The following is a 27,543-nucleotide window of genomic DNA, read 5'->3' on the forward strand; positions in this document are numbered from 1 at the left end:
GATCAACCCCGCTCAGCGGGGAGTCTGCTCCTTCCTGTCCCTGTGCCTGCCACTTCTGCTCACGCGTGTTCCCTCACTCTCAAATGAAAAATAAAAGATCTTAAAAAAAAAAAAAAGTACAGCCTAGTTCAGTGCCTTTGAGTCCCTGTAGTGCGAGCCCAGTGCATCCCCAGAGATTCTGTACATTTTCGTTTATCCCAGAGTTATTTCCTGGGACTCCTGGTGTTTTCAGAATGGGCGGGGCCTGGGCTTGGACTAGCCAGGGGACAGCTAGTTAATAGCTTTTACTGGGTGGATTATTTCCAGTTTGTTGCTTTTATAAATAGTATCACAGTGTTTGTGCGTAAAGCTTTCTCTCCTGTTTGAGGTCGTATCTTGGAGGCAGACTCCTAGAAGCCGTGTATGGGGCTCCCAGGCCGTGCCGTTCAGGTTGCTGGTGGATACGATGATGAGTTTTGTGGGAGACTTCGTCAATCATAATAAAGCTGTGAGTCCCCAGGCTGTGGGTGAGGAGGTTGTGGCTTAGACTGATCCAGCCCCCGGGGCTCACACTGCTGAGTGGCAGGTGAGCCCCATCTGCCTGCTCCCATGAGCCCCCGGCAGCCCCAGCCAGCGTGTCCCCTCCTCTTAACCCACCCATCTGAAGTGGGTGACCCTGTGCCTGCCCCCGCAGTGGCCGGCTTCTGTGAGCTTCGCTAACTTGGCACGGGAACAGTGAGCTCCCATTATTGCCCATTTGTATTTGTTTGTTTGACAGACTTATCTGCCTTTAGCGGCTCATACCCCTTTGTCCACTGATAACTGTGTTTCCCGCCAGTCTGATTCTCACTTGATTTATGTGTGTGATGCACAGGGAAAAGATGGTAACTTGTTTCTGCTGCCGTTGTTTTGCAGTTTGTTTTTTAGTTTGCTTTTTTAAACATCATTAAAATTTTTTTAATGATGGCTATAACCACCTGTCTTCTTTTCCTGTTGCCCACTAAGCTTAAAAGAGACTAGCCCTCTCACAGAGACTTGACCGACATGAAAGGATAGTTTTAAAAGAAAGCCTAGGAGTTTTAAGGGCACTTGTAAGAAATGCAGCATTAATTTGTTTTTTTTTTTTCTTCATGGTGTTATGTTTTACTTATAATGTCTCCCTCTTCCCTACACGTATAGGTTCCCCACAAATATTTTCATGCTAAAACGGGAAGGCACATTATGGGGTGATGGTACCTGAAAACAGGATTTCTAGTGTAGCAAACAGAGTTTTAGAAGGACAGGCTAAAATAATATAAAATGAAAAGCTGCCTAAGCTTTTTTGGCCATCATTCTCCTCTTTATCCATTGTTGCAACAGAACTGGGCCAAACTTTCAATCTAAACTTTAAAAAAATGTCAGCATGTTTATACATGTATATAATCTAAAATATAAAATGGTTCTGTAGAAGTTGTTAGGAAAAACATTAGCCGCCCCCCAACCCTGACCCAACTCCAGCCCGTGTTCCTAACGCACTTGCAGCTCGTTTAACTGAATCTGGTAATGGTTACCTTCATGTTTTTTCACTCTTACAGGTGTGTATGTGCATGTGTGTGTGCGCGTGTAAGTGACATGGCAGTTCTGTTTGTTTTTCTGGTGGCAATCTTAACTGACCTATGGGGAAGGCCGGCACTGAGGTTCCTCGGGGTCCCAGCCCCAGTTTGGCGCCTTTTCTGCCCTGCCCTGTCCCCTCACGGGCCGTCACACTTCTGTCCCCTCTTCCCCATCTAGTTTTCTCTTCTTCTTTTTTTTTTCCTTTTCTTTTTCTTTTTTTTAAAATTATTTGACAGACAGAGATCACAAGCAGGCAGTGAGGCAGGCAGAGAGAGAGAGGAGGAAATGGGCTCCCCGCTGAGCAGAGAGCCTGATGCGGGACTCAATCCCAGGACCCTGAGATGGTGACCTGAGCAGAAGGCAGAGGATTACCCGCTGAGCCACCCAGGCGCCCCTAGCTTCCTCGCCCGGTTTAGCTCCATACTCAATCGGTGCTTGCACTGTTCGTGTGTAAATGCTCTTTGTTGGCTACTTACGCGGTTCCTGTAATTACTTTTCTGCCCACTTTCTGTTCCCTGTAGTGTTACTGATTATCTTGCTTCTTGTTTTCTTAGTGGTCTGTGTGCACAGTCATTGCCACGTGGGGGCTCTTCATTCAGGGCTGTTGGAGGCAGGGGTCGACAACACTCTGTTGGTGTCGCCTCCCCAAGGATGACTCTCCCGTTCCGCCCCCTGTGCTGTCCGTGCTCACAACCCCTCGGCTCTCCCCTCATTGGCGTTCCAGCAGGTCCTGTCTCTTCTTTTTTCTGCGTTTACTCCTTTGCTTTACCAAGCATATCTTTGTAATTCCCTGAAAACAAGAGTCCGTAGGTGGTAGATACTATGAAATCTTGTGTGTGCTCAAACGGCTTTGATTTATCCTTCACTGTAAGGCCACTTAATAATATGGCTGGGTGTAGGATTCTAAGTTGGAAATCATTGTCCCCCAGAATTTGGGGGCATTCTTCCAGAGCCTTCTGTTCTCCAGTATTGTTTTGGGAAAAGCCTAACTCCTGGTGCTTGCTTGAAGCTTGTTTTTAACTTCTGGAGGCATTAGGGTCTCCTGCGGTAGGTCTGTTTGCTGCTCTCGAGCTGCACATTCATTAACCTTCTGGATGTGGAAATCCATACCTTCTGTGTGGTGTGTTCGACCTGCCCTCCTAACTCGAAATCCGGATACATGTTGTTAAAGGGAAATTGTAATAAAGCACGTATTTCCCAAAGTCTGGAATACCATCAGTGAAATGCTGGAAAAGATCATGGTGATCAAATTGGGCAACTAACCAGACTTTTAAAAAGTGTGCTGACAAGCATAAAATACAGGCAGGCACACATTTCATTCGACAGAGCAAATAAAAATTGCAGTGAGTCGTTGAAGCCACTGACAACTCCCGTGTGCGGCCCAGATGTGTGCCGGAGACGGGTGGGTTGTGTGAACCCTTCTCACTCTCACGGAAAGGGAAGAACGTGCAGTTCTACCCACGTTACGTGAGACTGAACGCATGTCCACCTCAGTCCCGTGTCTCCATTGGGCCACCGAGTATCGTAAACCAAAGTCTTCTTGCATGTGACGGCTCCATTCTCCAGCGCTCCCGCTAAGTGAGTGGAACATTTGTCCCCAAGCCAAGTACCGGAAGTTTTCGCAGATGTTTTTGTTAGTATATCCGTCAGTGACTCTCCCTCTGTCAGTGTGATTTTGAAAGTTGGGTTAGCATCTGCTGAAATGTGCTGTAGAAAGTGCTAGTAGCTTCTAAGGAATGTTCTGAAGCCACTTGGTTCATCCCAAGGCCCGTACCCCTCCTGAGTGTTGTCTGAAGAACAGCGGACGTTGAGCAGCAGACTTCACGGGGGGGTCTTGTGTCCCTTGGTGTGAGCTCCTGAAGGCAGGACACTCCTGGGTGTCTCCTCTGTTCTCAGCACCCACACTGGGCACTTCTGTGACCAGAGGTGGGGGAATGAATGCCGAAGTTGCCTCCCCGAGGTTAGCATCAGGTCCCAGAGGCTCAGAGCTCCGTGTCACACTGACTGTCCCCGCCTCCTGCTTCAGACACCTGTCCCAAGTCTGGGCTGTCCCTGGGGCTTCTGACCCCTCAGCTATACATTGGAGGTTCCGGGGACCCTGTCCTCTGGTTTGATTAATTTGCTAAACATTGCTCACAGGCTCAGGAGAACATGTTAACTTAACCGGATTTCCAGTGTGTTTTAAGAGAATGTGACTTAGGATGCTCTGGGCGAAGTGTATGGGAAGGGGTTCAGAGCTTCTGCACTCTGTCTGGATGCACCGCTCCCCCCAGACTCCTATGTCTTGACTCCTCACCAACCTGGAAACTCTCTGAACCGTCATCTTCTGGGTTTTTGTAGAGGCTTCATTCTGTAAGCTGGGTGGAGGAGGCCGTTGGCCATGGGTGACCAACTCCGCCTCCAGCCCCTCCCCGCTCCTCAGAGGTCCAGCCCCCTGGTGGTCTGGTCGGCTCTGCTGGCGTCCAGCCCCCCTTCTGGGGGGCTTGGAGTCACCCCGTTGATGTGCACGCTGATGTGCAGAAAGGGGCTTGTGGGGAGTCACCGAAGAAAGACACCTTGATGTCAGGAAATTCCCAAGGTTGTGCCAGGAGAACAAAGCCAGAGACCATATCCCGTATTTCTGACTAGAAATAACCGTGTCACAAAGCCTAATTCCTGACAGTAGCCATCATGGTACACTTCCATGCAGACCAGTAACGAGTCTTGTTTTCTCTTCTCCCACCAGCTCTTTGGAGACTGGGAAGCGCAGCTGCGGAGAATCATGAAGCTCATCGCCGGCGGCGGCCTGTCCATCACCGGCTCCCACAACATGTGTGGGGACTACCTGTACAGCGGGCACACCGTCATGCTCACGCTCACCTACTTATTTATCAAAGAGTGTAAGTCATGACCCCTGCCATCTCCCCTGGTCTCTGTCGAGTCTCCTGTGGGAGGCCAGCCCCTCGTGTCCCCACAGTGGCCCCCAGAGTGACCTGTCTGTGTGTGGAGGGGGTGACTTGTTCCCTCAGGTGTCAGAGTAGCATTGGGGGTGCATTCCAGCTGCTGGAAGGAGCCAGAAGGACATCTTCCTGGGACCACAGGCAGCCAGTGTTGGGCTGGGTTGGACATTCTCAAGGTCCTGGCTCCCTGCTAAGCGCAGGGACGTCCCCCATAGAAACCGTGGGCTCAGGACACTACCTGAGGCAGGCATTGAATGCAAAATTCCCTTTAAAAAAGTACTTAAAATATTTTGAGACATAGAAAAAATAATACTATGCCCCCATCCACTGCTCAGACTTAATAAACAGTGGCATTTGCCATTTGTTTCGTTTCACACATTAAAAAGCCAATAGAAGGTAACTAGGTGATGATGGTCTCTAGTTCCTTCCGCTCCTGTTTTCCTCTGTCGTTTCCGTCATGTTTTGGTGCTTGCGTGTCATGGTTTGATGGTTTGTCACATCTGCTTGAAGGTATTATGTCCTCTCTGGTCTTTCTCCACTTGTCTTGGCTGCGGCGATGTAGGTGGGACATGAGGCTCTGGCTCATCCTAACGAACCACGGGCTATTTACTTTTCTCCTTGTAGAAACTGCAGGTGTTCTCAATATTTTACTGTTTAAAACTCTCTCTTAATGAGCATTAGACAGTTTCCGTGAAGAGTAGTGAGGAGACCTGGGCTGCCAGACCTCGGAGGAGGGACACACGCATTGCAGTCTGGACGTATCTTGGGAGTGAGCGTGTGGCACCGTTCAGAGCTTGGTGTGGTTAGAATTCAGAGCAGTGGCAGTGAGAAGCCACAGATGAACTGATCAGTAGGAAGCAGATCATGGAGTGCATCTTAAACCCCGAGAAGGAGTCTGAACTTTGGTTCTCTCACACACAGTGGCCATCCCATCCCGTTTCTCCCTCAGAGAAGGAGGATCCTCTGCTGGGACGGGTGCAGGGTGGGTGGAGGGGGCTGGGCTGGAGAGCAGGGCTAAAATGGGGCTCAGGCTGCTGCCATAATCCAGGGAAGACGTGGGGTGTCCTGAACCCCTTGGTGTTGGCGTTGGTGAGATGTGGAGGGAATGGAGAAAGGTCAGCAGAGAGCCTGCAGAGAGCAAGCTTGGCTGGGGGCATGGGAAACCACTGAAGAGGCAAGGCTTGAGAGCGAGCCCAGTTTGGGTCTTTTTTTTTTTTTTTTTTTTTTTTTTTTTTTAAAGATTTTATTCATTAGAGAAAGAGAGCACACAAGCAGGGAGAGCAGCAGGCAGAGGGAGAAGCAGGCTCCCCCTCCCAGCAAGGAACCTGACATGGGGCTGGATTCCAGGACCTGGAATTGTGACCTGAGGCGACGGCAGACACTTCTCCAGCTGAGCCACCCAGGTCCCTAGGCCTGCTTTGGTCTTAAACTGAGATAGGGAAGACAGGACAAGAGATGTGCTTCAGGGCACTGGGAGAGGGAACACAGGTGTTCTTCTACTTACTCTTGGCATGTGACCAATTCTCATAGCTTCTGTTCCGAACCCTCAAGGCACCGTCTTGCCCTTGTGCGGGAGTGAGCCGGCCATGGAAGTGGGGGCCGGCAGGCCTGGTGTAAGCACTTGGGGGGAGCGCTCCTGCCCCCTGATGGTTGTACTGCAGTAGAGGCTGAGCCTTATCCTTGAAGGAAACCCAGGGTGCCATGTTGGGAGACTGGGAAGACCCGGGGGGTGGGGGGCGGGGGGCGGGTGTCACAATCATGGATTTTGAGTCCTGGTGCTATCATGAGCTCTGTGACCTTGCCCACCTTTGACCTCTCTAATGCTTGGTTCCCTCAACTTGAGAATGAACTACTGGTAGCCACTCTCTGGCTGAGGGAGAGGAGAGGTGGTAGGAATGAAGATAAGCAGCATATACAGACTCCAGCAGAGTTGCGTGAGGAACTGTTGTGTTGTTAGGGTGCAAATACAGATTCTTCTGGGACTGGACTATAGAGCCCCCCGCCCCTGCCTAGCCACTCCGTTTAAAGCCGCAAACCTCCCGTCCCCTTCTCTGCTTCTGATCCTGCTTCTCCTGTTTAGCTTTTTAATTTTTTCTTGGCATTTCACACCTTCTAACATAACGTATAATTTACTTATTTACTGTAATTAATTTGTATCATCTCTCCTCCATACTGGGAAGGGATCTGCCCACAGGGCAGGTTCTTTGCCTGTTTTGTTCGTTTATCTCAGTAGCTAGAGCATCTCTGTCCCAAGCACATAGAAGATGCTTGGTAAATAGTGGTTAAATGGAGGACTAGTTCGTGGACCCCATAAGAATCCAGTAAATGTGAACTTTCTCCCCCTGGGTCGGGAGGGTGAATCACGTGCAGATGATGTTTGTGGGTAAAACATCAGACCCTCTTCAGCCCATGCTTCAAGAACACAAGGCTGGAAGGCCTGCACTTGTAGAGATATTGATGCTTCCGCCAGGGGGCTTCCAAATCAGGGTATGGACAGGTGTTTATCTGACCCTGCCCTGCCTTGAAGGCACTTGGACCCAGATCCCCAGGCATCTGGATCCTTTCTTATTCCCATTTGAGAAATGGAAATCTCAAAGACCTCCAGGTTAGGAGATGGTCCCAGAGCTTGGAAAGCAGATAAGACAGTTCTGTCAATCCTGACTGCTTAGTCCCCATATAAGGGTCTCCGGACCAATGGTATTGATTTTTCTTGAGAGCATTAATTCCAAATTATTCACAAGTAAATTGACTTAAATGCCGGTGGATTTTTTTTTTTTTTGATAGAGCATGATGTATCGTCCTGTTGTCTCTTTTTTTTTTTAAGATTTTTAAAAAAATTTAATTTATTTATTTGACAGAGATCACAAGTAGGCATAGAGGCAGAGAGAGAGAGAGAGAGAGGATGCAGGCTCCCTGCTGAGCAGAGAGCCTGCGGGTCTTGATTCCAGGACCTGGGATCATGACCTGAGTCAAAGGCAGAGGCTTTAACCCACTGAGCCATCCAGGCGCCCCCTGTCTGTTGTCCTTTTAAACTGTATTTATGATAATACAAAGCAAGCACTAATTACAGTCTGATCAAATCAGGAAATACGCAGCTGCCATTCTTGCCTTGGTTACAGAGAAGCAAAAGCCCTTAGATTTGCTGCCACATGACGTGTTTCCGGAAGGAGAGGTCCACGTTGCTGGGTAGTGGGGTGGGTGCCCTTAGCGGCGCTGGGACAATGGGGCCACCGTGAATGTCTTGTCTTCGCAGACTCCCCGCGACGACTCTGGTGGTACCACTGGATCTGCTGGCTTCTCAGCGTGGTTGGGATCTTCTGCATCCTCTTGGCGCACGACCACTACACTGTGGACGTGGTGGTGGCCTACTACATCACCACGAGACTCTTCTGGTGGTACCACACGATGGCCAATCAGCAAGTGAGTGTCCCTTCTCATAGGGCCGCAGCCTCCCTGCCCACCCCCCAGGCCCAGTGGTGCATGTGCCATCTACAGACAAGCGTTGGTCTCTCTCTGAGGGGTCGGCATCTCAGGTGGGGTCGTCCTTCCTGATGCCGCCCCACTGGAATATAAAAAGTGACCAGAGAAGGTGTGGGTGCAACACCACAGACATGGCGTCCTTCCAGCACAATGCCCCGTCTTCCCCCTCAACCCGGACAAATGTCTCAGCTGTGCCCACCCAGTCTCCATCCCCCCTCCAGCTGAGTACAGAACGTCCATCGCAGGAAAGTCACCGAAACCCTGACTGGAGGATACACTGATGGCTGTGAGATGGCATGAGGCCCGTGTTGTCTGTGCACTCGCACAATTAGCGTTGTTCTCCTGCTGGGCTGGGGCCCAGGTAGCAGAGTGCACGTGACGATGTGCATGTGGCACCAGGCACGTGGGGCGGCTCTGGGGTCCTTTGCGACCTGAAAAGGGACCGTCCAGACTCCAGGTGGAGGGTGGTTAGGAGTGTGTGTGTTCCTCTTGGGGCTGGGGCAGTGGCGCGTGCCCCTGACTTGGGTTTCCTGTCCTTCTCCCAGGTGCTAAAAGAAGCTACCCAGATGAACCTCCTGGCTAGGGTGTGGTGGTACAGGCCGTTCCAGTACTTTGAAAAGAATGTCCAAGGAATCGTGCCTCGCTCGTACCATTGGCCCTTCCCTTGGCCGGTCGTCCACCTCGGCAGGCAAGTCAAGTACAGCCGCTTGGTGAGCGACACGTGACGGCGCCCGACGCGGGCAAGCGAGGAGCTGTCCGAAGTGCTAGAACTGCACAAGAGAAGATGCCATGAACACACCTCCCTGACCCCGTTCTCCTTCAGCAGTTCCCTTGACTTAACCTATTGAGTTACCTGGTCAGCACTGTGATCTTTTTTTCTCTCCAAAGGACCTGCGTTGGACAACAATAAAGAAAATCTAACCTATCATGCACTGTACACATCTTCCTGTTCATAAGTTTGGGATTTCCATAACCTGCAACCACCATGTTCCTTTGTATATGATGCAACAGCATAAATGTAAGCTTTTATATCATCAGTTCTGGTCTTTCCAGGCACATCTGGAAATAAAGCGTATTATTTTCTTGGGAAAACATACTTTTCATATCTCTTGCCCCAAAGATTGGGCTGTAAGCCATTTTCTAGCAAATGTCTCTATGAAGGTTTCTAAGTACCTGAATGGGGTTCGATTCTGAAATCTTTCTACCTGTTGCACCGATATTCAAATAAAAATGACAGACACAGAAAGGTCTGGTAACTTTGGGTTTTGTAAAAATCAGCAGAGAGTGTGTGTCAAAAAGTGCAAAAAAAAAAAAAGATTCTGTTATAAAGCGATTTTCTAAGTATTTCCTAACTTTATTTTTCAAAATAATGTTATGAAAACCAAATTTAAAGATTTTTACATGTCAGAGAGAAGAGAGTTAAAATTTAAAAATGCTTCTTGGGAGAGAAATTTGTCTATGTTTATAGTGCCTTTCTTGTCTTGATTGTATGGTCAGTAGGCAATCTTAAATGTTTTTATTTAAAATAAAATATTCCATGGAAATATAAATGTATGTATACACTACTAAATTTTGCATTTATAGCTAAATTAAATCAGAAGACTGCTTATGGTTTTTAAATCGCTATGAATTAGAGAATGGAGGAGTTAATTAGAAAGTCAGAGCCTGTTCCCATATTGTGAGCAGGTGGCAATGACACATATACCACTTAAATTATTTTATCATCTATTTGGTATTTCAATTTTAACTATACAATGAAAACAGCCATGAATACTTTGTTTTTAAAAAGAGAGTTTTGAAAATGATCACTTATCTAAAACTTGAAAGCTCTAAATTAGTTATCTGTACTCTCTTGACAATTTTGTTGGTGAACAACAAAACAGAGATCTATTTCTTTAAAATATATTTGTGCAGAAACTGCATGTAACTCGAAGTTTTACTCCCAACATGAGTATGTTTGGGGAAGTATTCTCTTCTATACTTGCCAATGTGGAGAACAAAATAGTTTTTTAAGAATGAAGAAGTATATATATCCATTCTGTATTTTACGCGGCAGAATTATCTTCCGTAGGGTTTTTTTGTGAATTCACAAGGTGATATTTGTATTGTAAAACAATAATGGTGAAGGAAATAAAAAAGGCTTTTAAAATTTTGTTTGTTTTAAATATTTGTAAAGTTATTATTCCAGAGAGTACACTGATATCTTAACGGCTTACCTAGATCATAAATTAATCAAAATGCACTTTTTAATAAAACCTGATACTTAAAATAGATGGCTGTTATTTCTCATGTGTTCACATCCTTCCTGGAAGTCGTCGACAGAGTCATTAAAGGAGAGATAAAATGCTGCATTTTGGATCTAGGGTTTATTCTGAGACAGGGCCTGTGGCAATTCTGTTTCTATCCCCTTAAGGTTTCTGAAAGCGTACTCGTGTCTTTGCAAACATACGTAGACAGAATGGAAGGTGAGTTAAATTCAACGTCAAGCTGATGAGGTTTCCTGTGTGGGGCTCTGGACGTGTGGCTCCGTCAGAACGCAGGATGGCCTCTGGGGAGGGCTGTTGACCAGAATTCTGGGATGGGTCTTTCGCTGGTACAGCCTTGCCCTGACCTTGACTGTCAAGCAGGTGTGGCGTATCAAAGGGGAAGGAAACTTGAGGAATGAAAATGAAGTATAGGGACATGTTTAAATTGGATCTTTTCTTCCTGAATCAAGTAGTTAAAAAAAAAATGACGACCACAGGTTTGTATCCTACCTATGTACTAAAGAACTTCATGCCTGACCGCCCTGGTTCATGAATGGACGTATCCCGTGGCTCCCCCATCTGTAGATCCAGGAAGGACAGAGAAATCTCGTGTTCTAGAGAATCATAGTCCACTTGATAATGCTTGTCTGGTTGCGGACATGCGTGTTTTTGTCCTTCCGTTTGCTAAGACGAATTCTTGGACAGTAGCTCCTTTGTTTGGCTCTCTTTACGAGGAGGACATTTCACGTGTATTATCTTGTTAACCCCGACAAAAACCATGAGGTTAGTAGTAATTACCCCATCTTGCAGGAGGGTACTGATTGGAGTTCTGGTTTCTACCTTCTCCCCAGCACCCTGTACTCCCCCCAAATACTGTGAGTGTTCATAAATTCTATAGGGTCAGGGTCAGCAGTGAGAGAGTCATTGCTTACCCTGGTAAAGCCAAGCGGGTCACTTCTTACTATGAACCGCATTGTAGGAAATTCACGTCACAAGCTGAGAGACTGATTTCTTAACTGCTAAATGGTTTATTTGGATCCCAAATACCTGATAAATGTAATCAATAGCTCATAAACTTTATAAGATAAAATGAGGATCCCTGTTAGCTTTCATTTGACCTTCGTTATACAATCAACCAGCGGGGCGCCTGGATGGCTCAGTGGGTTAAGCCTCTGCCTTCAGCTAAGGTCATGATCTCAGGGTCCTGGGATCAAGGCCCGCATCAGACTCTCTGTTCAGCAGGGAGTCTGCTTCCCCCTCTCTCTCTGCCTGCTTCTCTGCCTACTTTTGATCTCTCTCTCTCTCTCTCAAATAAATAAAACCTTAAAAAAAGAAAAGTCAACCAGGTATTGGCATAACTAGGGTATAGAATATGCTACTCGGATCCCTTGGATGCTGATATTCTTTCTTCTTTTTTTTTTAAAGATTATTTTAGGCAAAGAGTGTGCAGCAGGGAGGGGCGGAGGGAGAGAGAATCTTGAACAGACTCCCCACTGAGCGTGGAAGCCAATGTAGGGCTTGATCTCATGACCCCGAGATCACAACCTAAGCCAAAACCAAGAGTTGGATGCTGATGCTGACTGACAAGTCTTTTTTTTTTTTTCCTCTCCCTTTGGTCAGGAAACTTATCTTGAGCAAATCCAGACTTGATATTCTGCTTATCGGGACCTTGAACTTCTCCTCTGTCTGCTGGTTCAGTAGAAGTCACAAGAAAATTAAACAACCTGCTAGATCCAGACTCCAGCCCGCTGAGGTCAGAGATGGGTATGGTCTGTGAGTGACCCACTTAGTGAAGGGAGGTTGCAGGAAACTGGAAGGAGGGAGCAAGAAGGTCGGGATTGTGTGGAGAGTGGCAGAAGGACAGTGCGGGCGGCCATGGTTTACCATTGGTGAAGACAGGGAGGGAGGGTTTATCACAAGAGCTAATGTGTATGTTGCACATGTGGGAAATCCTTTGCGTTCTCTAGTGTTGGCCTGGCACTAGTGTTGAGCATCTAGCAATTGAGAAAATGCATGTGACAGGATTAGAGATGCCCTTGAGATTTTCTGGTTTACCATTCACAGCGTACGTGTGACATCTGATCAGCAGGAATAGTACGCAGCCATTCATTATTCCATCATTGCCTCATGGTTGATGAGTGCCAAGATTTCAGAGTCTCTTGAGAATTCTTGGGACAGGTTTACTAAAGATTTGAAGACAGAGATTGACGAGATAGATGGACTCCCATGTTTTTCAAAGTTAAAGAAGTAGAGGGTCCAAATTCAGAGGCGTATGCTAACTCCTGTGTCCCGGTTCCTGTGTCGATGGATGTCTAGGGAGTGGCTTGAGGGGCCAAAATGGCATCCCAGCTGAGGACAAGGGAAGGCTCAGACACCCAGGAGGGACCTGCCCAGAGTCCCCTCCCAGCCCCATGGTGGCCTAGAACCTCGTGTGTTGTGACGCTCTCTTGTTAGATGCATATACATTAAAGTTGCTGTGTTTTCTTGGAGGATTAATCCCTTTATTGCTCTGTCCTCTATTCTTTTTTTTTTTTTAATTTATTTATTTGAGAGAGAGAGAGACAGTGAGAGAGAGCATGAGCGAGGAGAAGGTCAGAGAGCGAAGCAGACTCCCCATGGAGCTGGGAGCCTGATGTGGGACTCGATCCCGGGACTCCAGGATCACGCCCTGAGCCGAAGGCAGTCGTCCAACCAACTGAGCCACCCAGGCGTCCCTGTCCTCTATTCTTAAATGATATTCCTTGTTGTGGAGTCTGCTTTGTCTGAAATTAAAATAACGACCCCAGCTTTCTTCTGATGAGTGTTTAGCATGGTATCTGTCTTTCTCCACCCCTTTATTTTTAATCTCTCTGGATCTTTACAAAGTGGATTTCCTATAGACAGAATATATAGCAGATAACTAGCTTCCCGTTTTTAATCTATTCTGACAATCTCTGTCTTTTTAATTGGTGTATTTAGACCTGTCACATTTAAAGTATAATTGATAACACAGTTGACCCTTGAAAATAGGGGTTTGGACTGAGCAGGTTCTGTGGTTTTTTCAATCAATTACTGTAAATGTACTTTTATGATTTTCCTAATATTTTTTTCTCCAATTTTATTCTAAACTTTATACATAGACAAAATATGTGTTCATCAGTTGTTTGTTATGATAGGACTTCTGGTCAACAGTAGGCTATTAGTAGATAAATTTGGGGGGAGTCCAAATTTTTATGAGGATTTTTGACTCCTGCCTGTCCCTCTCCCCTTCATGATAGTCAATCTAAGTTACGGTGTAAGTGTTTTTAGTAAGTGTTTTAGTTTCAGTGGCTTCGGCCCCATGTCAGCAGATCCCGGCTATGACTCTGGATACTCCTATCTCTCCAGATTTGGGGAGTGGCGATTGGCTCTGTTGGCCCCAGTCCTCTGATGCTCCAAAAAGAAGTCCTGCTTTGCAAAGTTTGTCCAGCCTTTAGTAGTTGTAAGGATGGGAGTGGTGACTTGACTCCAAAGCTCTTTGCTTGTTGAAGATGAAGCCAGAAGCCCTTGGTGACCCAGTTTTTGTTGTTAAGTCAGTTTGGAAGACAACGAGTAAGCTGTTGTCTGAGGAGGGCCTTTAACATCTGGACATAGAAATTGGTGTCCTAATGACAACTGAAGAACTAAAAATAGAAATGGCTGTTAGAGTCTGCCTTAATGACTTCCAACTCTCAACGCACAGAGTGTCCAGAAGAACATGAAGGCAACTGACACTGGATTGGGGAATGTCGGGGGTACATTCAGGTACCTGAACTGTGAGCTTACTTGCCAGAGCCCTTCACATGCTCCATTGCCCCTGCCCCCCACCAGCCCAGAAGACCTGGGACACACCAAGCACTAAAGCAGACCCAGAATCTGGAGGAACCTGAATGACTTTCTCTCTCCTTCTTTCTAAAGACCGCTCCTGTGGTTCATTGTCTGAGAATGCTGTGGCCTGTCCCCGGCTGGTACCTGGGAAAGATCTGGTTAGTAACAAATAAGCTGTGTATTAGCAGCAAATATAATCGCTTACGAGGAACATCAGCATGTTCCGAGTAAGTGTCAGGTGCCTGCAGTCCAGAATGCTTGGTCTCTTTTTGCCAGAGGGTTTACAGTATGTTCTGTTGAATTAGTCAATTTCTTTCTTCTCTCTCTATCTTTTTGACTTGGACTAAGATAAGTTCTAAATAGCTTAACTTGGTGGCTCAAAGCATTTTTTTTCAGTGTGCACAGGAAAATAGGGCAAGTGGTGGTGTTCTTATAGCTGTTCTTACAGTTCTTATAGCTGTCCCGGTCCGTAGTCTACCAAGAACTTCAACCAAGGTATTGTATGTACTTTATTTGACACCAAGGGCTTTGTCCAACTCCTCTCTCAGGAGTGGGTGTCAGGGCGCCTGGGTGGCTCAGCGTTAAGCAACTGCCTTTGGCTCAGGTCATGATCCCAGGTCCTGGGGTTGAACCCCATATCTGTCTCCCTGTTCAGTGGGGAGCCTGCTTCTCCCTCTCCCACTCCCCCCTGCTTGTGTTCCCTCTCTTGCTGTGTCTCTCCCTGTCAGATAAATAGATAAAATCTTAAAAAAAAAAAAAAAAGAGTTGGCGTCTAAGCTGCACTAGTGCTCAGGGAGACGTAACAAGTCATGGTCACATAGGCGGGGCACTTCCTGAAAGAACATGAATCACGAAGCCATCACTGCAGGTGACCCATGTGGCAGTGTAACGTAGGATGATGGGGGGGGCACGCAGATGAGTTCTGTGCTCAGTAAACAGCCACTAGTGTTACACGGAGGGAAGTGATCTGGAAAGATGAAGACGAAGCCCCTGGGAGCCATGGTAGAAGTCCAGTCGATGGAGAGACTGGCCCCAGCCAGAGAGGGAGCCGGACCACGTGTGAAACCAAACCGAGACAGCCTTTATTTAAACTTCTGGGGACATTATCAGGAGACTGAAGCCACTCACGGCTTACATCTTTGGTAAGATCCTTGCTTCACTGTCCTTAGCATCTCATGGGGTGCATTGCGGTTGCGGGATTGCTGGTGGACTCTGACACGGCACAACACAGCCCAGATAAGGAGCGAGGGGAAAACGAAGCACACATGTGGGTGTAGCGCCAGGATTGATTGGCGCTCAGATCTGCTCCCCTGGCCAGCTCTGTGTTGTCCCACCCAGTTGCTGGTGGTGTTTTCATGGCTTCCTGCTGGTAGTATCCACAGGGGGCTTTGACCAAAGCATTCTCTTTTGAATAACAAGCCTGTGGCCATGGAAAGGCACACAGCGGGTTTTCCACTCGGGATGTGTGGCCATGCTCCCTGATATCTTAGGATTTTCAGGAGAAATAAAAGCATAATCTGTTACCATGAACGTTTGTTTGGAAGTCTCTGAAATCCTTGGCTTTGAGTTGCAAGAGGCCATGGCCAGTCATTGCCAGGTTGATGGGAAGCACATTCATTGCCAGCCCGAGTGGTCCCGGGAGCCTTCTGACCTCTGGCTGTGGTGAGCCGTGGGCTTCCTCTCTGCAGACGCTCCAATGAGCCGGGTAGGCTCGGTCCAGCCCGGAGGTGGGCAGATACGCTGGTAGACGAGGGCTAGCTGCATTGCTCTGTGAGTTCCTGGGGCGAGCATGAGAAGCAAATGACACCAAGATGGGCTGGGTCCTGTTAGTGCAGCAGGCACCTGTCTGCCTGGAAGTGTCACCGGCCCGGGGCCATGGGTGCCCGTTGCTGTGCTCAGGAGCTGACCCCAGCTGATCCCAGAGCTTAATCTCTGCCCTGGGGGCTTGCAGGGACCGCTTCAAACCCTGGGGCCAAGAGGCTGCCTAATGAGGTTTCTCCGGGGCTCCTGGTTCCTGGGCAGAGGGAAGCAACTGCAAGAGGACAGAGAGATCCAAGCAGGGGGTAGGGCCACAAGTCCTGTTGTGTGTTCGTGCACAATCCCTGGTCCTCATTGCACCCAACACACTGCAAAAGGGGTTGGGGTGGGGGTTGGGGACTGAGTGGCAGCATCATACTTCTTTCGGTAGAGAAAATGTCAATGTATTCAGCACACAGAACCCCCACATACTATTAACATTCACTGAGTGTGAATTCAAACAAAAAGTCACCGAAATTAGATGGGAATGTATCCGAAATGTCACTTTAACACATGCCAAGTATGAAGAACGGTCGGTGACAAATGGGCTTCCGGTAGATCCCGGCTATCAAAACTGGCTTAATTTCTCAAGATATTCAGGGTTTAATCACCAATTAAAATCATCAAAAACAATGAATTCGTGCAGGCCCCGGGAAATTCATTTTCCTCCCGGGAAGGAAGAAGGCCCTGATCCAAGTCTTTCATTTGGCAAAACTGAGGAGGAACTGCTGGCAATCTTCCCAACCGCCAAAGGAGGTCAGAGGAGGAAGGGCAAGCAGGGCTCACAGCAGAGGCCTGCTGCTTTCTGCTCTGGTTTCCAGCAGCTTCCCCTGTCTGGGACTGCAGGAATGTGCTTGCTGGTGGGCACGGAAGCCCGGACCCCGGAGGGCAGGTGAGCCTTAGGTCCCATGGAACACGAGCTTCTCTGTCTCACAGGTTGCTCTTCCAGGGATGTTTGCTTTTGATGGAGGGAGGGAATGGGATCTAAATTCGGGTTTAGACACACACACACACACACACGAATTTAGCAATCATATCAATATATTTCAAGCTGTAACAAATCTTCCCTTAGAGAAACATCCTTAGATTACATGAAACTAGTATTTGGCAAATTTATGTTGCCTTAAAACCCATTCCATAGGGGCACCTGGGTGGCTCAGTGGGTTAACGCCTCTGACTTCAGCTCTGGTCATGATCCCAGGGTCCTGGGATCGAGCCCCGAGTCAGGCTCTCTGCTCAGCACCCACCTGCCTCTCTGCCTACATGTGATCTCTGTCAGATAAATAAATAAAATCTTAAAAAAAAATTCCATTAAACCCTTCTCCTATTTTATCATGAAAAATTCTTAAAACAATTTTTTGAAATTTATTTTTATTAACATATAATGTATTATTTGACCCAGGGGTACAGGTCTGTGAATCATCAGGTTTACACACTTTACAACACTCACCATAGCACATACCCTCCCCAATGTTTGTAACCCAACCACCCTCTCCATACCCCCCTACCTTCAGCAATCCCCAGTCTGTTTTGTGAGATTAAGAATCTGTTATGGTCTGTCTCCCTCCCAATCCCATCCTGTTTCATTTTTTCCTTCCCTACCCCCCACTCTGCCTCTCAAATTCCTCATATCAGGGAGATCATATGAAAATTGTCTCTCTCTGTTTGAGTTATTTAGCTCAGCATAATACCCTCTAGTTCCATCCACATTGTTGCAAATGGCAAGATTTCATTTCTTTTGATGGCTGCATAGTATTCTATTGTATATATGCGCCACATCTTCTTTAGCCATTCATCTGTTGATGGACATCTAGGTTCTTTCCATAGTTTGGCTATTGTGGACATTGCTGCTATAAACATTGGGGTGCACATGCCCCTTTGGATCACTACATTTGTATCTTTAGGGTAAATACCCAGTAGTGCGATTGCTGGGTCATAGGGTAGCTCTGTTTTCAACTCTTTGAGGAACCTCCATGCTGTTTTCCAGAGTGACTGCACCAGCTTGCATTTCCACCAACATTGTAGTAGGATTCCCCTTTCTCCGCATCCTCGCCAGCATCTGTCGTTTCCTGACTTTTAATTTTAGCCATTCTGACTGGTGTGAGGTGATATCTCATTGTGGTTTTGATTTGTGTTTCCCTGATGCCAAGTGATGTGGAGCACTTGTTCATGTGTCTGTTGGCCATCTGGATGTCTTCTTTGCAGAAATGTCTGTTCATGTCCTCTGCTCATTTCTTGATTGGATTGTTTGTTCTTTGAGTGTTGAGTTTGATAAGGTCTTTTTAGATTTTGGATACTACTAGTTCTTTATCTGATATGTCATTTGCAAATATCTTCTCCCATTCTGTCAGTTGTTTTTTGGTTTTGTTGACTGTTTCCTTCGCTGTGCAAAAGCTTTTGAACTAGGTGAAGTCCCAATAGTTCATTTTTGCCCTTGTTTCCCTTACCTTTGGTGATGTTTCTAGGAAGAAGTTGCTGAGGCAGAGGTTGAAGAGGTTGCTGCCTGTGTTCTCCTCAAGGATCTTGATGGATTCCTGTCGCACATTGAGGTCTTTCATCCATTTGGGGTCTATTTTTGTGTGTGGTGTAAGGAAATGGTCCAGTTTCATTCTTCTGCATGTAGCAGTCCAGCTTTCCCAACACCATTTGTTGAAGAGACTATCCTTTTTCCACTGGACATTCTTTCCTGCCATGTCGAAGATTAGTTGACCTTAGAGTTAAGGGTCTATTTCTGGGCTCTTTATTCTTTTCCATTGATCTCTGTGTCTATTTTTGTGCCTGTACCGTACTATCTTGATGATGACAGCTTTGTAATAGAGCTTAAAGTCTGGAATTGTGATGCCACCAACTCTGGCTTTCTTTTTCAACATTCCTCTGGCTATTCGGGGTCTTTTCTAGTTCCATATAAATTTTAGGATTATTACACCTAAAGGAGCTGGAGAAAGAACAAGAAAGAAACCCTAAGCCCAGCAGGAGAAGAGAAATCATAAAGATCAGAGCAGAAATCAATGAAATAGAAACCAAAAAAACAATAGAACAAACCAACCAAACAAGGAGCTGGTTCTTTGAAAGAATTAATAAAATTGATAAACCCTTGGCCAGACTTATCAAAAAGAAAAGAGAAAGGACCCAAATAAATAAAATCATGAATGAAAGAGGAGAGATCACAACTAACACCAAAGAAATACAAACTATTATAAGAACATACTATGAGCAACTCTACGCCAACAAATTTGACAATCTGGAAGAAATGGATGCATTCCTAGAAACACATAAACTACCAAAATTGAACCAGGAAGAAATAGAAAGCCTGAACAGACCCATAACCAGTAAGGAGATTGAAACAGTCATTAAAAATCTCCAAACAAACAAAAGCCCAGGGCCAGATGGCTTCCCGGGGGAATTCTACCAAACATTTAAAGAAGAACTAATTCCTATTCTCCTGAAACTGTTCCAAAAAATAGAAATGGAAGGAAAACTCCCAAACTCATTTTATGAGGCCAGCATCACCTTGATCCCAAAACCAGACAAGGATCCCATCAAAAAAGAGAGCTATAGACCAATATCCTTGATGAACACAGATGCAAAAATTCTCACCAAAATACTAGCCAATAGGATTCAACAGTACATTAAAAGGATTATTCACCACGACCAAGTGGGATTTATCCCAGGGCTGCAAGGTTGGTTCAACATCCGCAAATCAGTCAATGTGATACAACACATCAATAAAAGAAAGAACAAGAACCATATGATACTCTCAATAGATGCTGAAAAAGCATTTGACAAAGTACAGCATCCCTTCCTGATCAAAACCCTTCAAAGTGTAGGGATAGAGGGCACATACCTCAATATCATCAAAGCCATCTATGAAAAACCCACTGCAAATATCATTCTCAATGGAGAAAAACTGAAAGCTTTTCCACTAAGGTCAGGAACACGGCAGGGATGTCCATTATCACTGCTGCTATTCAACATAGTACTAGAAGTCCTAGCCTCAGCAATCAGACAACAAAAGGAAATTAAAGGCATCCAAATCGGCAAAGAAGAAGTCAAATTATCACTCTTCGCAGATGATATGATACTCTATGTGGAAAACCCAAAAGACTCCACTCCAAAACTGCTAGAACTTATACAGGAATTCAGTAAAGTGTCAGGATATAAGATCAATGCACAGAAATCAGTTGCATTTCTCTACACCAACAACAAGACAGAAGAAAGAGAAATTAAGGAGTCAATCCCATTTACAATTGCACCCCAAACCATAAGATACCTAGGAATAAACCTAACCAAAGAGGCTAAGAATCTATACTCAGAAAACTATAAAGTACTCATGAAAGAAATTGAGGAAGACACAAAGAAATGGAAAAATGTTCCATGCTCCTGGATTGGAAGAATAAATATTGTGAAAATGTCTATGCTACCTAAAGCAATCTACACATTTAATGCAATTCCTATCAAAGTACCATCCATCTTTTTCAAAGAAATGGAACAAATAATTTTAAAATTTATATGGAACCAGAAAAGACCTCGAATAGCCAAGGGGATATTGAAAAACAAAGCCAAAGTTGGTGGCATCACAATTCCGGACTTCAAGCTTTATTACAAAGCTGTCATCATCAAGACAGCATGGTACTGGCACAAAAACAGACACATAGACCAATGGAACAGAATAGAGAGCCCAGAAATAGACCCTCAACTCTATGGTCAACTAATCTTCGACAAAGCAGGAAAGAATGTCCAATGGAAAAAAGACAGCCTCTTCAATAAATGGTGTTGGGAAAATTGGACAGCCACGTGCAGAAAAATGAAATTGGACCATTTCCTTACACCACACACAAAAATAGATTCAAAATGGATTAAGGACCTCAATGTGAGAAAGGAATCCATCAAAATCCTTGAGAAGAACACAGGCAGCAACCTCTTCGACATCAGCCGCAGCAACATCTTCCTAGGAACATCACCAAAGGCAAGGGAAGCAAGGGCAAAAATGAACTTTTGGGATTTCATCAAAATCAAAAGCTTTTGCACAGCAAAGGAAACAGTTAACAAAACCAAAAGACAACTGACAGAATGGGAGAAGATATTTGCAAACGACATATCAGATAAAGGACTAGTGTCCAAAATCTATAAAGAACTTAACAAACTCAACACCCAAAGAACAAATAATCCAATGAAGAAATGGGCAGAGGACATGAACAGACGTTTCTGCAAAGAAGACATCCAGATGGCCAACAGACACATGAAAAAGTGCTCCATATCACTCGGCATCAGGGAAATACAAATCAAAACCACAATGAGATATCACCTCACACCAGTCAGAATGGCTAAAATCAACAAGTCAGGAAATGACAGATGCTGGCGAGGATGCGGAGAAAGGGGAACCCTCCTACACTGTTGGTGGGAATGCAAGCTGGTGCAACCACTCTGGAAAACAGCATGGAGGTTCCTCAAAATGTTGAAAATAGAACTGCCCTATGACCCAGCAATTGCACTACTGGGAATTTACCCTAAAGATACAAACGTAGTGATCCAAAGGGGCACGTGCACCCGAATGTTTATAGCAGCAATGTCCACAATAGCCAAACTATGGAAAGAACCTTGATGTCCATCAACAGATGAATGGATCCAGAAGATGTGGTATATATACACAATGGAATACTATGCAGCCATCAAAAGAAACGAAATCTTGCCATTTGCGACAACATGGATGGAACTAGAGTGTATCATGCTTAGCGAAATAAGTCAAGCGGAGAAAGACAACTATCATATGATCTCCCTGATATGAGGGAGTAGTGATGCAACATGGGGGCTTAAGTGGGTAGGAGAAGAATCCATGAAACAAGATGGGATAGGGAGGGAGACAAGCCATAAGTGACTCTTAATCTCACGAAACAAACTGTGGGTTGCTGGGGGGAGGGGGGTTGGGAGAAGGGGGGTAGGGTTATGGACATTGGGGAGGGTATGTGCTTTTGGGTAAATTGGAAGGGGAGATGAACCATGAGAGACTATGGACTCTGAAAAACAATCTGAGGGGTTTGAAGTGGCGGGGGGGGTGGGAGGTTGGGGTACCAGGTGGTGGGTATTATAGAGGGCACAGCTTGCATGGAGCACTGGGTGTGGTGAAAAAATAATGAATACTGTTTTTCTGAAAATAAATATATTGGGAAAAAAATAAAAAATAAAAAAAAATTTTAGGATTATTTGTTCTTTTTCTTTGAAAAAAATTGATGGTATTTTGATAGGGATTGCATTACATGTGTAGGTTGCTTTAGGTAGCATAGATATTTTCACAATATTTGTTCTTCCAATCCATCAGCATGGAACGTTTTTCCATTTCTTTGTGTCTTCCTCAATTTCTTTCATGAGTACTTTATAGTTTTCTGAGTACAGATTCTTTGTCTCTTTTGTTAGGTTTATTCCTAGGTATCTTACTGTTTGGGGTGCAGTTGCAAATGGGATCAACTCTTTGATTTCTCTTTCTTCTGTCTTGTTGGTATATAGAAATGCAACTGATTTCTGTGCATTATTTTATATCCTGACATTTTACTGAATTCTTTTGCAAGTTTTAACGGTTTTGGAGTGGTATTTTGGGTTTTCCACATAAAATATCATATCATCTGCAAACAGTGATAGTTTGACTTCTTCTTTGCTGATTTGGATGCCTTTAATTTCTTTTTGTTGTCTGATTGCTGAGGCTAGGACTTCTAGTACTATGTTGAATATCAGTAGTGATAGTGGACATCCCTGCCATGTTCCCGACCTTAGGGGAAAAGCTCTCAGTTTTCCCCCATTGAGAATGATATTCGCTGTGAGTTTTTCATAGATGGCTTTGAAGATAATGAAGAATGTACCCTCTCTCCCTACACTCCGAAGAGTTTTGATCTAGAAAGGATGCTGTACTTTGTCAAATGCTTTTTCAGCATCTATTGAGAGTATCATATGGTTCTTGTTATTTCTTTTATCAATGTATTTGATCACACTGATTAATTTGTGGATTTTGAACCAGCCTTGCAGCCCAGGAATCAGTCCCACTTGGTCATGGTGAATAATCCTTTTAATGTACTGTTGGATCATATTAGCTAGTATTTTGGTGAGAATTTTTGCATCCGTGTTCATCAGGGATATTGGTCTGTAATTCTCCTTCTTGGTGGGGTCTTTGTCTGGTTTGGGGATCAAGGTAATGCTGGCCTCATAAAATGAGTTTGGAAGTTTTCCTTCCATTTCTATTTTTTGGAACAGTTTCAGGAGAATGGGTATTAATTTTTCTTTAAATGTTTGGTAGAAATCCCCTGGGAAGCCGTCTGGCCCTGGGCTCTTGTTAGTTGGGAGATTTTTGATGACTGTTTCAATCTTCTTACTGGATATGGGTTTTTTCAGGTTTTCTATTTCTTCCTGATTCAGTTTTGGTAGTTTCTGTTTCTTTAGGAATGCTTCCATTTCTTCCAGATTGTCAAATTTGCTGGCGTATAATTGTTTATAATATGTTCTTGCAATTGTTTATATTTCTTTGGTGTTGGTTGTGATCTCTCCTCTTTCATTCATGATTTTATGTATTTAGGTCCTTTCTTTTTCTTTTCTTTTTAATAAGCCTAGCCATGGGTTTATCAGTCTCATTAATACTTTCAAAGAACTAGCCTCTAGTTTTGTTGATTTGTTCTGCTGTTCTTTTGGTTCCTATTTCATTGATTTCTGCTCTGATCTTTATGATTTCTCTTCTCCTGCTGGGTTTAGGATTTCTGTGCTGTTCTTTTCCAGCTCCTTTAGGTGTAGGGTTAGGTTGTGTACTTGAGACCTTTCTTGTTTCTTGAGAAAGGCTTGTATGACTATATATTTACCTCTCAGATTGCCTTTGCTGTGTCCCACAGATTTTGAACAGTTGTGTTCTCGTTTTCATTTGTCTCCATGTGTTTTTTCAGTTCTTCTTTAATTTCCTGGTTGACCCATTCATTAATTTCCTGGTTGAGCATCCTTTAGTAGGATGCTCTTTAACCTCCATGTATTTGAGCTCTTTCCAACTTCCCTCTTGTGATTGAGTTCTAGCTTCAGAGCATTGTGGTCTGAAAATATGCAGTGAATGATCCCAATCTTTTGGTGCCAGTTGAGACCTGATTTGTGACCCAGGATATGATCTATTCTGGAGAATGTTCCATGTGCACTAGAGAAGAATGGGTATTTTGTTGCTTTTGGATGGAATGTTCTGAATATATCTGTGTTGTCCATCTGGTCTAGTGTGTCATTTAAAGCCTTTAGTTCCTTGTTGATCTTTTGCTTGGATGATCTGTCCATTTCAGCGAGGGGGGTGTTAAAGTTTATTATTGTATTATTGTCGATGTGTTTCTTTGATTTTGTTATTAATTGGTTTATATAGTTGTCTGCTCCCATGTTAGGGACATAGATATTTAAAATTGTTAGATCTTCTCGTTGGACAGACCCTTTGAGTATGACATAGTGTACTTCCTCATCTCTTATTATCATCATTGGCTTAAAATCTAATTTATCTGATATGAATATTGCCACCCCACCTTTCTTTTGATGTCCATTAGCATGGTAATTTGTTTTCCACCTCCTCACTTTAAATCTAGAGGTGTCTTTTGGTAAAATGAGTTTCTTGCAGACAGCGTATTGATGGGTTTTGTTTTTTAATCCATTCTGATTCCCTGTGTCTTTTGATTTGGGCATTTAGCCCATTTACATTCAGGGTAACTATTGAAAGATATGAATTTAGTGCCATTTTATTGCCTATAAGGTGACTGTTTCTGTATATTGTCTCTGTTCCTTTCTGGTCTACTACTTTTAGGCTCTCTCTTTGCTTAGAGGCCCCTTTCAATATTTCCTATAGGGCTGGTTTGGTGTTTGAAAATTCTTTTAATTTGTGTTTGTCCTGGAAGCTTTTTATCTCTCCTTCTATTTTCAATGATAACCTAGCTGGATATAGTATCCTTGGCTGCATGTTTTTCTCATTTAGTGCTCTGAATATATCATGCCAGTTCTTTCTGTCCTGCCAGGTCTCTGTGGGTAAGTCTGCTGCCAATCTAATATTTTTACCATTGTGTGTTAGAGACTTCTTGTCCGAGCTGCTTTCAGGATTTTCTCTTTGTCACTAAAACTAGTAAGTTTTACTATTTGACAGCGTATGGACCTATATTTATTGATTTTGAGGGGGGTTCTCTGTGCTTCCTGGATTTTGATGCTTGTTCCCTTTGCCATATTAGGGAAATTCTCTAATATTATTTGCATCAATATACCTTCTGCCCCTCTCTTTCTTCTTCTTCTTCTGGAATCCCAATTATTCTAATAATTGTTTCATCTTATGGTATCATTTATCTCTTGAATTCTCCCCTCTTGATCAAGTAGTTGTTTGTCTCAGCTTCTTTATTCTCTGTCATTTGGTCTTCTATATCACTAATTCTCTCTTCTGCCTCATTTATCCTAGCAGTAAGAGCCTCCATTCTTGATTGCACCTCATTAATTCCTTTTTTGATTTCAGCGTGGTTAGATTTTAGTTCTTTTATTTCTCTAGAAAGGGATTTTATTTCTCCAGACAGGGTTTCTCTAATATCTTCCATGCCTTTTCTGAGCCCAGCTAGCACCTTGAGAATCATCATTCTGAACTCTAGATCTGACATATTACCAAGGTCTTTATTGATTAGGTTCCTAACCATTGGTATTGCCTCTTGTTCAATTTTTGTGGTGACTTTTTCCACCTTGTCATTTTATCCAGGTAAGAAAATATGAATGAGGGACACCTGGGTGGCTCAGTGGGTTAAAGCCTCTGCTTTCGGCTCAGGTCATGATCCTGGGGTCCTAGGATCGAGCCCCGCATTGGGCTCTCTGCTCAGCAGGGAGCCTGCTTCCTCCTCTCTCTCTGCCTGCCTCTCTGCCTACTTGTGATCTCTGTCTGTCAAATAAATAAAGAAAATATTTAAAAAAAATATATGAATGAGAGAATAATATACTGAAAGGGTGGCAAAGACCCCAGAAAAATGTACGCTAACCAAATCAGGGGAGACCCCAAACCAGGGAGAGAAGAAAGGGCATAAAGATAAATTAAATGTATATATGTATGTATATATATATATATATATATATATATATTAGACTAGTGAGTAGAACAGAACCACCCATTTGATTTTGGGTGTATTTTGGTCTCTTAGAAGAAACTATCTCCCAAAATATTAAAGAAAGAAAAACTTATATACATACAAAAATAAGGGTAAACACGATGAAGGGATGGAATATGACTGTAAAGATGAAAATTTAAAAAAAATTCTAAAAACGGAATTGATAAGTTTGTTGGAAAAAGAAAGAAGAAAAAAAGAGGGGGCTGGTAGAGAATGTGCTCAGGCTGGAGACTAGAACAAAGCCCTGTGCTAGATTTAGGGTATATTTTGATCTATTAGAAGAAATTGGGGATGCCTGGGTGGCTTAGTGGGTTGAGCCTCTGCCTTCAGCTCAGGTAATGGTCTCAGGGTCCTGGGATTGAGCCCCATGTCAGGCTCTCCGCTCAGAAGGGAGCCTGCTTCCCCCTGCACCACCCCCCCTCCTCGGACTCACTTACCTACACGTCCTACCTTTCAGAAAGTGGTCGATTTTCTGTTCCTAGAATTGCTGCTCTCCTCTTCTATCTCCTATTGGGTTTGTAGGTGTTCAGAATGGTTTGGTAACTCTCTAGCTGGACTCCTGTGACCTGATGTCATTTCAATCTGCTACTCCTCCACCATCTTCTGTCACTTCATGAAAAACTCTTTTTAAAAATTTTATTTATTTATTTGATGGAGAGATAGAGAACAGAAGCAGGGGGAGGGGCAGAAAGAGAGGGAGAAGCAGGCTCCCTGCTGAGAGAGAACTCAACTTGGGACTCGATCCCAGAACCTTGGGATCATGATCTGAGCGGAAGGCAGATGCTTACCCAACTGAGCCACCCAGGCACCCCTGAATATGAGATTCTTTTAAAAAAAAAAAAAAAAAGCATAGATTTGTGCTCACTTTGCGAACATATATACTAAAAATTGGAACGAAACAGAGAAGATTAGGTTGGCCCCTGAGCAAGGATGACAAGCACATTCTCAAAGGATTCCATATTTGGGGGTGAGCACCAGATGTTGTATGGAAGTGGTAAATCACTGATTTCTACTCCAGAAACCAGTATCACACTATATGTTAACTGACAAAATTTAAATTAAAAAATGTAGAGAGTAAAAATATTTTTAGAAACTCTACTGAAGTATCACATACATACAGAAAAGGGCATACAGAATAATTCCCACAAACCAGATAGAGGTTGGTCACCAGCCTCCAGATGGAGGGACGGGTGACCTGTAACAGGGCAGCCTTGGGGAAATGGGCCGTATCACAGGCTTTCCAGATTACACGTGCACACCTAACAGTTGAGGCCCAGTTGAGTTCAGTGGGGTTTCCCACCAAACGTGTAAGGAGTACCCTGCACAAAGGAAGTCAGACTTCCCCATTAGAAAGCCCCCCTCTCCTCTCCTGGTTATCCCGAGACCCACACCTCCTCCTGCAACCACTCCATCCACATGGGTCTTGCTCCCATAGTCTCTCTCCAAATCCCCCTCTGCTTACCCGGGTCGCCGTGTGAGGCTGAGCCCCCACATTGGCTGAAACAGCCAACCACCAAGGGTTCCTCAGTGCATCCTGGGTTCTGGGAGTCACCCATTGTCACA

The 27,543-nt window shown here is 44.6% G+C and overlaps 1 protein-coding gene and 1 non-coding gene across 11 annotated transcripts in view; both read left to right on the plus strand.

The window, feature by feature from the left end:
- SGMS1 (sphingomyelin synthase 1) overlaps positions 1–10,262 on the plus strand; it is a 262,858-nt gene extending 252,596 nt beyond the window's left edge. For all 10 annotated transcript variants that reach the window (XM_044239513.1, XM_044239503.1, XM_044239509.1 and 7 more), the window contains 3 exons: positions 4,298–4,451; positions 7,765–7,931; positions 8,537–10,262. In XM_044239513.1, the coding sequence (XP_044095448.1) occupies positions 4,298–4,451; positions 7,765–7,931; positions 8,537–8,716 (501 nt within the window). In that variant the 3' untranslated portion in view covers positions 8,717–10,262. The remainder of the gene's footprint in view (positions 1–4,297; positions 4,452–7,764; positions 7,932–8,536) is intronic.
- Positions 10,263–26,837: 16,575 nt separating this feature from the next.
- On the plus strand, positions 26,838–26,945 carry LOC122901544. The gene has a single exon (XR_006383555.1). It is a non-coding gene; the product is annotated as a U6 spliceosomal RNA (small nuclear RNA).
- The last annotated feature ends 598 nt before the right edge of the window (positions 26,946–27,543 follow it).

The sequence above is a fragment of the Neovison vison genome, chromosome 2 (assembly GCF_020171115.1).
Source record: "Neovison vison isolate M4711 chromosome 2, ASM_NN_V1, whole genome shotgun sequence".
In the NCBI taxonomy this organism is placed as follows: Eukaryota; Metazoa; Chordata; class Mammalia; order Carnivora; family Mustelidae; genus Neogale; species Neogale vison.